General features: G+C 57.3%; 4 protein-coding genes across 4 annotated transcripts in view; 2 read left to right on the forward strand and 2 right to left on the reverse strand.

The window, feature by feature from the left end:
* Positions 1-231: 231 nt before the first annotated feature.
* VOLCADRAFT_127308 (RWP-RK domain-containing transcription factor) lies at positions 232-3,926 on the forward strand (the record flags this gene model as incomplete). The annotated part of the gene is made up of 4 exons (XM_002946691.1): positions 232-624; positions 926-2,280; positions 2,632-2,872; positions 3,210-3,926. The coding sequence occupies 4 exons, from the start codon at positions 232-234 to the stop codon at positions 3,924-3,926; spliced, it is 2,706 nt and encodes a 901-aa protein (XP_002946737.1).
* A 1,406-nt stretch (positions 3,927-5,332) lies between these two features.
* On the reverse strand, positions 5,333-9,150 carry VOLCADRAFT_103167 (uncharacterized protein; the record flags this gene model as incomplete). Its single annotated transcript, XM_002946874.1, has 7 exons — positions 5,333-5,796; positions 5,959-6,287; positions 6,597-6,936; positions 7,293-7,515; positions 8,139-8,302; positions 8,613-8,677; positions 9,076-9,150. 7 exons carry the CDS (start codon positions 9,146-9,148, stop codon positions 5,746-5,748), a joined length of 1,245 nt encoding a protein of 414 aa, XP_002946920.1. The 3' UTR covers positions 5,333-5,745.
* A 211-nt stretch (positions 9,151-9,361) lies between these two features.
* On the forward strand, positions 9,362-14,143 carry mca2 (metacaspase type II). The gene is made up of 11 exons (XM_002946692.1): positions 9,362-9,503; positions 9,587-9,636; positions 9,712-9,810; positions 9,910-10,015; positions 10,219-10,248; positions 10,626-10,712; positions 10,892-11,045; positions 11,189-11,349; positions 11,642-11,799; positions 12,143-12,381; positions 13,063-14,143. The coding sequence occupies exons 1-11, from the start codon at positions 9,461-9,463 to the stop codon at positions 13,169-13,171; spliced, it is 1,236 nt and encodes a 411-aa protein (XP_002946738.1). The 5' UTR covers positions 9,362-9,460; the 3' UTR covers positions 13,172-14,143.
* A 544-nt stretch (positions 14,144-14,687) lies between these two features.
* The window catches only part of VOLCADRAFT_116181 (uncharacterized protein), a gene marked incomplete at both ends in the record, with an annotated part of 4,946 nt that continues 4,367 nt past the window's right edge, over positions 14,688-15,266 (reverse strand). Inside the window, one exon of the mRNA XM_002946875.1 lies at positions 14,688-14,764. Coding sequence (XP_002946921.1) covers positions 14,688-14,764 — 77 coding nt within the window. The remainder of the gene's footprint in view (positions 14,765-15,266) is intronic.

Genomic DNA, 15,266 nt, shown 5'->3' on the forward strand with positions numbered 1-15,266 from the left:
CTTCTGGGCTAGCCACGTTATGAAATGGAGTCCAACGGTTCAACAGCATTTCATGCCGCTGAATTTCAAGCAAATGTTGCGCTCGTTGGGGTCGCGACGAGCGCTTCTCTTGCTGTCCAGCCCAGCACCCTTGCCGACATGCAGGCATCAATATCGGCCGGAGATTCTTTCGCATTTGCTGCCGCATCTTTAAATCCAGCAGCCATGCACATGAACAACACAGTGTCAGACATGACGTGCGCGATAGCAAGCGACGAGCCACCTGCTTGCGGCGAGCTTCTCCGCCCTTTGGCGGCTGCGGAGAAGCTACCTGTTTCCGATAAGCCATTGTGGCGTCCACACAGCGAGCTGCTGCCACCAGCGCGGCTGGTGGAGGTCGCGCATGCGGCGCTGCAGTCGTCTGGGTTTCGGCGGAAGTTGGCGACTGGTGCCCAGCAGCCATCGCAACACGAAAACCCAAACACGCAACCCGCACCTGCATCTTCCGCCGCCGCGGAGGCTAATCACACTTCCGCGGCCAAGCGCGAGCTCCCGAGTGACAACGGTTGCGACTCAGATAGACCTTATGACATGAAGCGGCCTCGCAACGAGTCATGCGGCGAAACGGCTCCTTTGTTGGATAAGGTAGGGCTGCGGCGATGTGAAAGGTACCTGTGAGCATTTTTTCTAGCTGGGCTGGATGTTTTTTGTCGTGGCGGGGCCGGATGCATGCTTGCATGCAAAGTCACGAGCCAACGGACATGACCTGACAACTGACTGAGTTCGAGACTATGCTGTTTCTTAAGGACGTGTTGTTTATGCGCTATCTCACCCAGAATTGCTAATCCTGAAAGCACCGCTCACAAAGTCATACTTTAAAGAGGAGTTAGACGTATGGGGTTTCTTGACCATGAGCGCTCCTGGCCATCTCCGTTCTCCTCTGCAGGTGGAACGGGATGCGATGGAGGGCTCGATGGACGCTGCTGGGGGCCCCGTTAACGTCACCTCGCTGCTGGCGATGCCGCCGCTGGTCCCAACCGTCAAGCGGGAGGTCCCGGCCCCAACCATCCTTCCAAATGCCAGTTCCATGACGCCATTCTCCGTACCCCTCCCCGGTCAGCTCAGTGGCTCTATTGACGGGATCATGCCGCCTTTGGCCGACACCGCGTCCGCAGCCGTCAACGGACCCCTAAAATCCGCGTTTTCCCAGGCCGCTTCCCTGCCGACGGAGTGGCAGCCGGGCTGCAGCGTGACAACCGGCCGGCGCTCGGCTCGATCGCCCGCACCTAAGGGTAGCCGCAAGCTCAGCCTTGTCCGTGCCACCTCTGCCGAGGCGAACTCTGGACCACTGTCACGTCGCTGCTCAGGGCTCGGCGCAGCGGTGCTAGGTCATGGCCCGGCGGAGCATGCTGCCGCTGGCACACCTGGAGGCTCCACGGCTGCGGCACCGTCATGTGCGTTCGGGCCAGAACCGGGAGTTGAGAACGGTGGAACTGAGAGCAAAAGCGCAGGTCAGCGTGGGAGTGCCAATGGCGGCGCCACCGCCCTACTAGAGTCGGCAGCGTCCGCTGACCTTCGTCGATTAGCGCAACTAGCGGAGGCGGCCGCTATGCTGGAAGAGCAAATGGTTATGAAAGGCTGCGACCGTGGGGCTGGCGGCGGCGGCAGCGGCCAGGACGTGGGCCCAGGTGCACGCAGCGGTGCCCCGGACGAGAGCGGCAACAGGGCTGTGGGCCCAGCTGTGCGCCTGGGTGCGGATGGATCTGAGCAGGCGGTGTTGCGGCAGCGGGCGGCCTCTTTTAACGCAGGCGCGCTATTGCCTGGGTCAGGCAGCGCGTTGGCGGGAGAGCTGCGGACTGCGACCTCCGTTCCCGCGTCGTTTTCGGCTGTGCTCCGTTCTGTGGGGTCTCTTCCTGGACCTGTCCCAGATGGGCACCCTGCATCTACCTCCGGGGCCTGCAGGATAGGTGGCGGCATCGGGGGCAGTGGGAGGGAGGGCAGTCCCGGTGCCGGTGATGATGACGTGCTGGTCGGGAGCAGGCGCCGTTCGCTCATGGACAGCGAGGCGGCAAGTGAGGGTGGCAGCCAGGGTGGTCATGAAATGGAGGATGACGAGGATGAGGGTGATGGCATCATGGGCGGTGGCGACGGCAGCAATGACAGCGCGGGCGGTGGCAGCTCCGCAGGTGGCGGCAGCGGGCGGACACTTACCGAGCGTTACCGTGCAGCGCTAAAGGCATCGGCCAAGCAACGGGGCCGTGGCCACACTATTATGAAGCTGGACCCTGACAAACCACCGCGGTGAGCTGGTGTGAACCATGTGGGCTGCGATGGCTTCGTGGACGCCTGGAATTGGTGCCGTGTGCGGGACCATGATGCATAGGAAGGGACGCCGTGAGTTGTCTTTGTTTGCTGTTGAGTGCAAGCATTCATTGGTTGGGTCCAATCCTTTCTTGACAGCATTACGCGGATGTGTAGTTAGATCGAGCCGAGAGAACAAGCAAAGCCGTTGGTTTTCGTTCGGGTTTTGTACGTCATGGGTCGTTAAACCCTGGCCCCTGTCGGCTCAAGCAATCCCAAGGCAGCACTTCGTACATTTCCTCAGCAAGTCGCTACCTGCTGCCCTGCCATACCCTGTGTGTTTGCGTGCAGCGGCTCCAATCGCAACGGTTTGTGTGCGCGGATCGCCAGCATCACCAAGGAGCGCCTCCAGCAGGTGTATCATTTAAACATTGAGGAGGCGGCGCGTGAGCTGGGGATTGGCATGACCAAGCTCAAGGAGCACTGCCGCACCCTGGGGATTCCTCGATGGCCCTCCCGAAAACTCAAGTCAATGGACAAGCTCATCGAGAGCCTCAACGAGAGGGCGATGACAGAGCCGGCGACTAAGGAAGTGAGCTGCAACCACAGGAGGGCTCTCTGGGAAGAGGGGCGTTCCTCGGCAAAGCCGATAGCTTAAGTTAATCGAGCTTCGGCTTGCCTGCGTGGCAAGATATGGCCGCTCAGGGAACAACACAGGAGTTCTGTACCTTGGTTATGACTTTTAGACATACCATAAACGACTATTGGCGGTACACGCCCACAGGTTGTTCCCAAGTTTCGTTAGAAGCAGCACCGTGCGCGCTGTCATCCTGCAGAGCAGCTTACCGAAGATGCGGCAGCCCTGTCCACCCACTGTTCCACTTGACCATGCCACCCAAAAACATGTGTCTTTTTCTGGGTGTTTACAGGTCATTGCGGATATACTGGCAGAAATCGAGTCATTTAAGCGCGCCATCTACGAGAACCCCTGTCTGGAGGTAGAGGAGGACATCAAGCGCCTGCGGCAATCCAACTTCAAAAAGGAGTACCAACAGCGCCAGGTGGAGCAGCGGCTGCGGGGAGGGATCACGGAAAAGGGCAGTGTGGGCACCCTAGGTGGGGGACCCGGCGGCAGCGGCAGGTCCACTTCCGTAAGCAGTGGTGCGCACCTACAGAGCGCGGGGCCCTCCGGCGCCATATCATCAGCTGCCTTGGCCCCAACAGCGTCCGGCGGAACAGGTGCCGCATTGCCGCCGGCAGTGCTCTCACAGCCCATGCTGCCAGCGGCTGCGCTTGCGGCCAATTTAGGTCCTGCGCTGGGGCAGCTGGCCGCTGGGGCGGCTGCTGCGCAGAGCTCGGCTCAGCTAGTCCAGGCGCTGGCCCAGGCGCAGGTCCAAGCGCACGTCCAGGCGCAGCAGCTGCCGGGGCAGGTATCTCTGCTAGCGCATGGCCAGCTGCAGCAGCTGCTCATGGCGCAGCCGTCTGGCACCTTGCAGCAGCTGATGGCGCAGCGGGCTCTAGGAGGCATGCCACCGCCTGCTTTGCTTCTGCCGGCGATGCTGTCCCAGCATATGCAGCAGCCGCAGCTGCCTAAGCCGGTGGGGCCGATGGCTGCGGTCGGCGAAGCAGCACCGAATGCAGAGTAGAAACCACATTTATGTGCATCGGTGAATGGGTGAAAGGATATGGATTAATGTGTGCATGCATAGGAGCGCAGACAGACTGACCGGGCCGGGCAGAGGTTGCACCGTCCGGGCTGTACTGACTAGGCTAACGGGCCAGACGTTCCTTCGTGCTCTTTTATTTCTTTATGTGCGTTGCTCGAGCTTGTTGTTGTAGTCGTGTTTATTCAAGTACGATAGGCCCTATAGCGCAGGTGGGCATCCCCATTGCGATGTCAGCGCGCGCGGCTGCACCAGCGGCGTTGCCGTGCTGTTGTTGGTGGAACTCGTGCTGGATTGTGTTGTTGCGCGTGGGCCGCTTACCAGCACCTGCTGCGGCTTCGTCTCCTTACATCCGTGTCTTACCGCTGAGCGCGAAGGCCTCTTCAGCATACATCCCCACCAGCCACGAAGCGATGGCAAGGGCAGCAGCGTGAATGCGGATTGGGATATGGATACGCACGGTGTTCGTAGGCTGCGGCTCACACGTCACGTGGTTCCCCTCCGCCCACACGTGCACGTATGCGTCCCGCTAGTAGAAGGACATTGCTTATTTTCCGCACGGGCGTGCGATGAGAGGGTGGGTTATGCCGTGCTTTCCTCTGCCTGACAATTCAATATGGTTGCTGGTCTGACCCCGCATGGTGCTCACGACCACCTATGACTCGCTGCGTTCGGCTTGTAGTACCGGGGAAACAGTCACTTAAGCAGCCCACGATGTTGGGACGTGCTCGGTCACAGCACACTCTCGTCTCAACGCGCCAATTGCGACCCAGTTGCCTGAGGGCGATTGGGGAACCTGTGGGTTGTGGTGGTCGCAGGCTTGAATTGTGGCTGGAATGCAGGCCTTTGGTATGGGTTTGGTTCGCAAGGTTACTAAGGGACTAATAAAGTAAAACCATGAGCCGTGAGTTGTTGGGGTGTGACGGAGTAACGCCGCCATGCCATGTCACGGTGGAGGAAAGGTGGCAGGCGCTGGCATGGCTTTGTAGGGCTTTGACCTTGCGGTGCCAGTCCTTATGGCATTTTCGTCAGGATCGCTCTGTCAGGGCTTAACGGAAGTCCCTGACGAGGAATCCACCTTGTTACTTGCAGTATATACAGCCGTTCAGTCCTGCATGCCATTTTCCCTGGCTGGGTGCGAGCTCTTGCCAAGGCGTGCGAGCTCTTAGGCGGCGCCAGACGTGTTATCGGACACCTGCTGCGTTCATACGGTTTTACGCAGGCAGGCATAACTTGCATGTGAGCCTCGTGGCAAGGCCGTTTATCTCCACCATCTGACAGGCAGAGCTGCTGGCGCTGCGGACACTGGGCAGCAGTCACATGCAATGACTAGTTTCTGTCTCTCGAGGGACCTTAAAGGCAGAGCAGCCGTCCGCTGCTGGAAGCCTGGCAGCATGCAGATATTGACACATAGATTGTATTGCACATGGATTTGGTTGTGGTATCGAGTGAGCAGCAGCATCCCTAAACTGTACGGCCATCTATAGCGTCGTCGATTTCGAAGACTTGTGTGTACGGAGGTGCAGACTTGGGTCATCCTATGTTGCAGTGATGTGACTCGGCGCGTGCTGATACATACTATGTATAATGAAGCTATGGTCGACACAAACCTCACGCCATCGCCCCTAATGCACATGCGTGAGGTCTTCTAATCTCTTGACTAATTCCCCGACGTCCAAAGACACCGTCCTCGCCAATCACGAATCTGGACTTGTTTCCGAAGCTCTCGTGCTGGGGTCCATCGCGCGCGGTGGACGGCTCGACACGCCATGAACGGAATGAGATAGGTAGCGTCGTCGGCTTACACAAGCCCCGAGGCAACAATGCGGAACTCCAGCTTTTGGCCGCATGCCTGTGGAGGAAGCAACCACAGGCCAATCAGCAAGCGGCACGAAATGTGAAAAATGGCTGGTGTTGCATGCACGACGAGCATTATACGTGTTATACGAGTTGAGCACGCAGGCTTCCCTTCTAACCCTACTGTGCAAGCCCTCGCTGCACAGGCCCTCTGTACCTGTAGTGGCGATGCTGTCAGCGTTGCTATCCGCACACCCAATTCAGGCGGTTGCGACCCATCGATGGACAGCTGCACGCGCATATGGGGCTGAGGCCGCCATTGCTCCCCAAGCGCCGGCTTGAGGCCGGCAACACCCACCGCCGCTGCTGCACTGACGCCGCGGTCCGCAGCAACACCGTCACCACCGCCGCCGCCGCCCCTGCCGCCTCCACCGCCCCACGTCATCGGGCCGGTGCTGGTGACGTGGTTGGTGACCAAAACTGCAATAGAGTGCTGCTCCGCAAGCTCCTTGAGAGTGCGGCCCGTGGCAACCAACAGTGTAGTGCCTGCGGCAGCAATCCGGCAGTAAATCCCAGAGCGGGCCAGGTTCACAACAAATTACGGTGTGAAGGCCAGACGGTATAGGCATTCCCCAGGGCCAGAGGACCTTGACCCGGGCCCGCCTACGGACGTGCTTGACGCCATGTGCTAAAATAACTCACGCCACGTGAAAAGCCCCCCTGCACTGCGCACTACTGCAAAGCATCCTATGGAACGCTACCAGTTACACATATCCATGCTGTGCTCACGTTCCCAACCGTCAGGAAAAACCCGATCCTCTATCCGGCATCTCCACGACTCCACTGCTAGCACACCTTGCGTGTGTTGGTTGCTTCCCACCACGGTGCTCAGTAACGCCGACACCGAGTCGACGATCAACAGCCGTGGGCCTATGCGGGCTCCCCGCGGCACCTCGCCCACTGCTCCATCGGTGCCGCTGCCATGCCGCAAGGTCACACCGTCGCTTCCCTGCCCCTGCACTTGCACCTGTCGAAGACCCGCTTGCCGCCCTTGCTGCTGCTGCTGCTGCTGTTGTTGCTGTAGCTGCAGGGTTGCCCCTAGCCAGTCCAGGCGGCCCAATAGGTCGTACACGTTGGAGAGTTGCAGGACGGAGATGCAGCTCAGGACGCGCGAAGCTAGCTCCCCCTCGACTGCCTGCAGGTGCACGGCGCCACCGGGGACACCACCATGAGGAACCCAAGGGCCAGAGGGAAAGCTATCGCCTATCGTCGTCTTACCAAACAACCTTGGCACTGGCGTTCGCCATCTTGATGATGCGAAGAAACATAATGAGAAAGCCATAAGCTCCAAGGACTGCGGATTAATGGTAATGCAAAAGCACAGAAATGCTGTACCTGCACTTTTGTCCTACCGAAGGACAGAAGCAAACAAAGCCGTTCCTATTTGGCCGTAGAGGCCACACACGGGTCTCGTGGCGTTTGCAGGCGTGTGTTAATGGGTCCTTGGAAAGGTTCCCTTAACCTATGCATGCATGACCTACGGTCGCTCACCTGCGGTTCGGCGCCCAAGCTTACTGCCGCCTCCGCCTCCGCCATCTGCACGATGCGCTCAGGTGCGAAGCTGCCTGTACAATCCACGTACAGCACGGCCTCGCCGCGGTAGGCAGTGGTAGCGGCGGCGCTCAGGCACAGCTGCGTCTTGCCGCTGCCGGTCTCCCCCGCCACTTCCACCAGCGTGCCCTCGCGGAGGCCCCCCCCCAGCAGCGTGTCGATACTATGGTCAATGGCGTGAGCCACCCGGCCAGCGCAGCCAAGGTACCCCCAGGGACCCGGGCACCGACCAGGGACATGGCAAGGCGCATAGCGGCATGAGGAAAGTGACCGGGACCGGGACGTTGAGGAGTTGATGCACACGTACAAGATCACAGTACAGAATGGAGGAGTCCCGGAGGTCCGCAGGTCAGAAGGCACATGGATGGCAGGCAGCACTATTAGGCGACAGCGCTGCACCACGAACTCCCCAGCGCATGAGGTATGGGTGCACCGCAGGCCCGGGGTACGGTACACAAAGCCGTTGGTGGGGACCACAGATGTGCGGAGTGGTGGGGGCGGGTGACAACATCACACTTGGCCGCCGGCGATGAAGCCCGCCGATCGCGACATGCATTAGGTATCCACGGCAGCTCCCGTGGGCCCCACCACACGGGCCTGTTGCAGAGGAGTACTATTCGATGGCGCTGAAGGAGGACCGCCTGCACACGTGACAGACCTCGCGCTGTCTGATGCCGCGTGCAGGTGGAATCCCTCGCCGGCTTCCCTCCTCCTAGGTGTGTTTTTTCCCTTAGATCGGAACTCGGACCCGCTCTCGCGCCCAGCCAGCCGGCAGTTGTCACTCACGCTGCACAGCCCGTGGGCAGCACCTGTATGGAGTGCCGCAGCTCATGCATCAGTGTCGCTCCGCTGCACCACTGCGGGGCAAGGCGTGCCTCCAACACCGCCTCCACCGCCGCCAAGGTGCCGTCATCGATGCCTGGACTGCCCTCCAAGGCCACTGAACCCCCCTGTGAAGGCCCGGGGGGGGAGGGCTACACGTCCACGAGGACAAGGAGAAACTACATGTGGTGGGGTGTGTACGCTGTTGGCGTGGTGTGGCTGCTGGCTGTGTGCGGCGAGAGCGATGGTGTTGCGCTGCTGCGGGTACCGCGATGGCCTTGCAAGCCTTATAAATAAATGATAGACGTAAAATGCGGTTGAGTGCAGCACCATGACTACGCCCATGTCGATCAGATCTTGACAAAACCGTGCGGTTCGGCAGAGTTGCACCAGCTATTCCGGGTATGCCGTATGCTATTTCCTGCAGCCTGGGTTTACCTTGTGATTACCATGCGCCGGTGTTGCAGCCAAGGCCTTACTGCGATTCACTAGTAAAGCCTCAACTGGTCCGGAGGGAAAGTAAGCACCAGTTGAATGTTAATAGATAGCATAGCTTAGAAAGAGGGAGTGAGGGGGCAAGAATACAGAAGGAGGTGAGCAGGATGGTAAGCGATCGGTCTGACCGGCAAGGTTTGCACACAGGAAAGTGAACTTGACATTGCAGGGCTGCTGTACGTGACCTGACTTCAGAACCTGCTATAGCGACCCAAGGGACAGCCCGCCCAGCACCAGGCCAGGGCGCGAAACTAAAAAATGACATCAAATGCCGGAAAAAAGGCATAAAATTAAGTATCCCGTGCAATCAACCACGATGGAGCCATCCTTCATATGTCATGTGAAACATTGCTCCTCAATAGCTTTCCACACAAGATCGTGCATAATGGCTGCAAGCTAGGCGTACCAGAAGAATATGTACGCGCAAGGCTTTGAAGCACTCCGTGGGGGATGCTGCTGCTGAGTTCCTCCCAACGCATTCCTTCCCTCCGTTTGGCCCCTAGCAACTTCAATCGCTACCATTTCAAAAATGCCAGGAAGCGAATTCCTTGTGATTTAGACCGTTATGGAATCTGCCGTTGACATAACGAAATGATGTACATGCTTGTTTGTACGGCTGACAGTTCCGTTCTAGCTATGCCATAACCACATTCAGAACGTGCTTACTGAAAGTTCACTTCGGGAGGTGTTTACATAACGCACAGTGCAATTTGTAGGATTGTCTATTTGTTGCGCGCTGCGAGACAACCTCCCGCCGATATTCCGTGCAAATAAGGACGCCTGCCCGTAGGATGCCTAGCAAGCGCGCAGTCCTTATTGGGTGCAATTACCCAGGTGCGAATGGATAAACAAGTGGACTTCTTGTGATGCCAGTTGGAGATGGACGAATTTCCCACTCGCGTCCCGTGATCTTTCAGGCACCAATGCGGCGCTCCGCGGTTGTATCAATGATGTATGGGGAATGAAGGTGCGTTGGAAAGTATAATCACGTTCCAGTCAAGCTGTGTCGACTAACTTCCCCTGTCGCGGCGTGAACCGGCAGGCCATCCTCGAAGAGTTCTTTGGCTTTGGACCTTCTGATATCACTATCCTTATTGATACGGATCCCCAGTATCTTAAGCCTACCGGGAAGAACATGAAGGTGGGCGTCGATACGGAACAGGGGGCCTCTTTTCCCGCGCGGAATGCACGATTGCACAGAGACGATCTGAGCAAGTGAACATGATGTACAAATGCGCAGGCTAAAATTAGCGAAATGGTTGCTGCCGCTCAAGATGGCGATGTTTGCGTCTTGCACTTCTCGGGCCATGGCACCCAAATTCCAAGCTATGGAGGCGACGAAAAGGGTGCGTATATTTTAAGCTTATTTGAAATCTCTCAAATCGTTGATTTGAATACGCTTTCGCGAAATGTACGATCCTCGGTTCAACAGCCATCCTAACGACAATGTTATACCGCCAGGATTGACTGTCCTTGGTTTTCCTTTGACGGGCTGCTCGTAAACAGTAGCATTATAGATGTGCCCGTTGTTTTGCATGCCTTCCTGCAGATGGCAAGGACGAGGCGATCTGCCCAACTGGTAGGGGGGAAGGGACTGGGTTGGAGAAAGCAGCACCCAGGCATCCGCTCCGGCTTGCAGGTGCTGTAATCGCTGTAGCCAATGGGCCACAGGACCGTGCAAGGGGCGCATTTCGCATAGCTCCATACCGCAAAGTACCAAGGCAGGACCATCGGACGACCCATGCAGGCAAATCACCATAAGGAGGTTCAACGTCCCGAACGTCCCTGAATGCTTCTGCTTTTACCTATTAAACTCAAGGTCTTGTGCCTGGCCGCAATCACCACATGGCCCCTCAACCTAGCCCTAGTGCCCGTTAGGCAATAATCCACAGCGGTGTCCATCACCCCAACGCGATGACGTCCCGCTTTTCCCTCGCGCACCTGCTGGCCGCATAGACATGAACGTAATATGCGATGACGACCTGCGGGCGCTCCTGAAGCCGCTGGAGGCCAAGCCAGGCGTCAAGTTCACCTTTATTGCAGGTGAGGACACTGGATAGGGATGGCCGCTTGCGCTCCCTCTTGGCCCTCTTGGCCGATCGCGCCCGGTCCTCAGCTCCTCACCAGCCTCGGGCTTCACCTCACCTCACTCACACCCTGTGCTCCGTTCCTTACACTGCGCCCTCCCCGTTCCGTTCCACCTCTTCACAACATTCTGTCAGACTGCTGCCACAGCGGCACCTTGCTAGATCATGAGACCGTCCAGATTAGCGGGCCCAAGGACGGTGCGCCGCGGCCGCCGCAGATTGACATGGGTGTGCTGTCGAGCCTGTTTGGGACATTGGGCCAGCCGGACGGTCGGGACTTCAAAAATCGGTGAGTGGAGGAAAGGGGGAGCCCTCTCACCCGGGCTGCAGCTACACCCTGGACCTCCCTCCCTGCAGCCTCCTTTCTGTCGTCTGTCCGTTCTCACGTCACGTTTTACTTGCACACGGCCCGGTCCTCTCCGCCGTCTGTAGGGCTTTGCCGTTCAATGACCTGTGCGGCATGCTGAGCGAGCTGCTGGGAGGCGCTCCGGTGGATGCGCGCAATGTCCGGTCCAATCTAGGGACGTTGTTTGCTGGGGACGCGAGCGCGAAGGTGCAGCAGTTCATGCAGGTGTTCCAGATGTTCACCGCAGGTAATTACAGGGATTGTGTGCGGGGAAGTTGCTGTTGCGGGGCTGGAACTCCAGTGCTGCTGTGTCTGTGTGAATGTGGCTCCAGCTTATTGTTCTGTGTCTGTGGACGGCATGATAGCGATTTGTCTGCTGTCGGCCATGGGCGCGCAAGGCAGCCCGCCCATCTAAGCATCGGGTTAATTTCATGCCCTATTAGGTCGGTACTGACAGCGAAGCTCCAACTGGTTTCATGGCATATACGACCTGCCGTACGGACGGACCGACTGCTCATCCCCGGCACCCGCGCTTCCAGGCCAGAAGGAGGGAGGGGGCGCAGGCGGCGTGCCGGCCATGGGCCTTTTGCAGCTGCTCTGCGCCTGCCTGGCGCCGTCTGCTGACCAGGGCTCGGGCGGTCCGACCGGGCAACCGGCCAATGCAAACAGTGGCCCCGGTGCCACCTACGCCGTTGGGGTGAGATCCGCTTTGCTGCAGCTATTCGGCTTTTCCGTTTTACGACTCTAGACGGCTCTAGAACCTGTACTGGATTCTTGTGTGAAATTCCAATGCGAATACGGGTGGGACGTCGGGAAAAGGCAGGGGTGGCTCAGGCTGCAACCTGTCAAGGCAAGTGGGTCAGAGGAAAAAGTACCGTCCCTTTAATTCTGGCAATGTAAGCGGAGCTAACGGCGGGAGAGATGGGGATGCCTCTCGATACTTGCCTTGCTTGCACACGGGCCACGTACCAGCTGTGCAACCCTCCTCTGGCATTCTTCGCCTGTACAGTCAGGAGGAGTAATAATACTGTCCCGTGCAGAATCTGAACGAGCCGGACTTGAAGATCAACTTGCCGACACCTGGAACTAAGCCGCCCGGCGACCAGCAGCTGTCGTCGGATGTGGGTATCCTCATCACTGGCTGCCAATCCCACGAAACTAGTGCAGACGCCTGCCCAAGCGGCAACCCGGATAAGGCCCACGGTGCGCTGTCCAACGCAATCCAAACTGTCGTACGGACCCATCATCAGCAGAATCCCGGCCAGCCTTTGACGTACAGGTGAGAGGGAATCTGGGATCTGCGCTCCGGAACCCGTTAGGGGTTCCAGTTCGTACACCACAACGCCCTTGTGCTTATCCTGCAGCAGCCACAGCCGCCCAACCGGTTGCACGCATGAGATACTGCCAAAAGAGCCAACAACAATATACAGGAACATCTAGGGTCCTTGTGAACGAGGCACGCACGTTCAAGCTTTAGTCGGGGACGCTATCAGACTCCGTTGGCATGGCATTAGGTAAAGGTAAAGGCAAAGAAGTTAGGAGGACATTCTGGCCATCAGGCGTCCACGGGACTTAAGGGGGGATCACTGTCAGAGGATTACGGATGTGTGCGGATACGGTAGAGGCGAGGGGCACACCTGCCAGCAGCACCTCCATTTGAGTAAGGTAAAGGCTGCGCCCACCCACCCAGCCCGCCCGGAGCTCGGGGAGCGTTATAAAGGGAGCTCATGGCGGCTATCGGTCCATCTTGGGAAGCTGTTGGGAGCTTGGACACTACCGAGCAGTGCTTGGACGCCCTGGCTCCCGTCGCAATATTTTCTGGCGAACTGCTTAGAAAGCGCTGGCCCGGACCATACTTGTCCAGAGCGGGGCTAAGTCACCCTCTCGCTCACCGCTTTTTCACCATGCTTGCATTGCCTTTTATTGACCCATTCCCTGTCGTGCGCTACCTTGCCGGCAGGAACCTGGTCATTAGCGTGCGCGAGCTGCTGGCCAAGACCGGCTTCGCTCAGAATCCCTGCCTGGAGTGCAGCGATACCAATGCGGATACCCCGTTCATTATGCATTAGATGGAACGCAACCCTCCAACAGTATTGGCCAAAAATGGCTGGCGGACAGCCTGTGGGTCGTTGTGGCGGGCTGTATGGTTTTGTACGGTACGGCTCTACACTGGTCCCTGAAGAGCCCGGGGTCCTTTCCAGGGAGCGAATGCAATTATAGAGACGAGTGCGCAAGTACGTGGGCATGCACTCAGGTCGGTGAGACATGGGAGTCTTCCTGACCTCGTAGGTGGTTTGCTTCGGCTGCTACACAAGCTTTTGTGCGCAATTTCTGCACGACACGCGTCAGTGACTACGGTTATTCTTTCTGGTAGTACCATTGCTTGACATTTGACTTCGTTGCGACGCTGCTCATTGCCTGACAGGCCGGCTGGACGTCGCTTGCCCTGTAGTTCAGGCCTGGCCATAACTATATGTTGCTGTGCTGAGATATCTTGAACCGAAATAGGTTGGACGGCCCACTCGTGTCCCGGTGAGCTTCCGTATGGAGCTGCTCCACAGTGGGGAGGGGCCCCTAATTCCACCATGCACGTCTTTGCGCCCGCCATAGGATCCGCTTTTCGGCTGCATTGCATAAAGATAACTTTGAACGCTTTATTAGTGCCCTTATTGGGCATATACACCATAGCGTTGCGCTGGCAGATGCCAGAGAGGGGAATATGTGTGGATACAATGTATATCGTGCACGAGATACACGTTGCGTACTGTTGTCATTGGCTACGGTTGACCTCTCGAGCTTGCGGACGTGCTTACTTCGACTTGGGGGTAATATAATGTCTACAGCTTGCCCAGTCTATGGGCGTAGCAGGAGAAAAGGGTTTAGCGATGTCCTAATGCTACGTGCTGCGTGCCGGTACAGACCACTTGTTCATCCTTTCCAGGCCTGTGCCTATAACAGCGACAAGCCATTTGCCCTTTCGCTCGGTTTCTTTGCATTACGGTATAGAAACTTGGTAACCCGCTGTAATAACAAAACTACTCAAACCGGCTTCAGCATGTGATACCTGCATTCACGTCATTCAGAGAGGCAAATAATGCCAGTATGCAAAAGGGCGCCGCTTGTAGCTTGATCATACATGGGCCTCAGTTAACGCGATCGGACCTGCAAAACCCAGTCGATTGGGTACCTCCGTTAGCCCATAATCCTCGAGGCTCCCTGGTGTATATTGCGTGTAGTGGCCATACCTTGACCGAGAGAAAAAACTCGTCCAATGCCGTTTTTGGCCGCCTCAGCCGCGCATAATTTACCCTCGTCGCAAATCGCGTATCGGATCGGAAATCTTTCCCTGGCAATGTGAAAGTGCCAGTGTGACAATCCGGCCAAAATTCCAAACAGCGCACTGTTCACTCAAAAGTCAGACCACTTTATAATCCACCGAGCGCAATCGCTGCATCCCATCCCAACAGTGTCGTACGGAGTCCGCCACTACCTTATTTCACTCGCGCTAGCCACACTGTACTGCCTGTTAGCGCTACGACACGACTGAATATCCTACCGAACACTTCGTGCCACACTCACGCTAGCTCAGCTGCGCCCTTGTTTGATCATGCCACTGCTCATCAGGGGGGCCCGTATCGAGTCGGTTAAGCTTGGTGCAAGCTCTGCAGGCGAGGGATGGCCAAGGCGCGGACCTCAGTAGCAGGCACTTAATCGGGATGGACGCCATACTAACCTACCGTCCTAGGCCGTGAGCACTGAGCAAGTGTCCACTTGCGCAGTGCACACAGCGTAGTTTTTTAACTTGGAAATTTTGTATCACAGCAGCAGACTTTCGGGACGGACGAGCTGTCAAGGTATGGTACCTGCTATTTGCAAAGCGCTGCCGGTCGCAACACTCATAACCTGCTAATCATCTCATACTTCCGTTATGGAGCTGGAGCGCTATCTGTAGCACCAGCATTAGCCCCGGGATCCCGGACCGCCGCCAGTGTTTTTTTTTTAAGTAATACATTACTTTTAAGGAATAAAGAGGCCTTTTTGGCCTTTGGAAATAAGGAACAAAGTGAGGCCGATCCGTACATTTTCATTCCTTCAGCCAAAAACGTCCATTGCTGCCAGATTGCTCCGTAGTGTGCAGAACTTAGTATTATCGATCATAAAATA

This window comes from Volvox carteri, assembly GCF_000143455.1.
Source record: "Volvox carteri f. nagariensis unplaced genomic scaffold VOLCAscaffold_4, whole genome shotgun sequence".
NCBI classification, from domain to species: Eukaryota; Viridiplantae; Chlorophyta; class Chlorophyceae; order Chlamydomonadales; family Volvocaceae; genus Volvox; species Volvox carteri.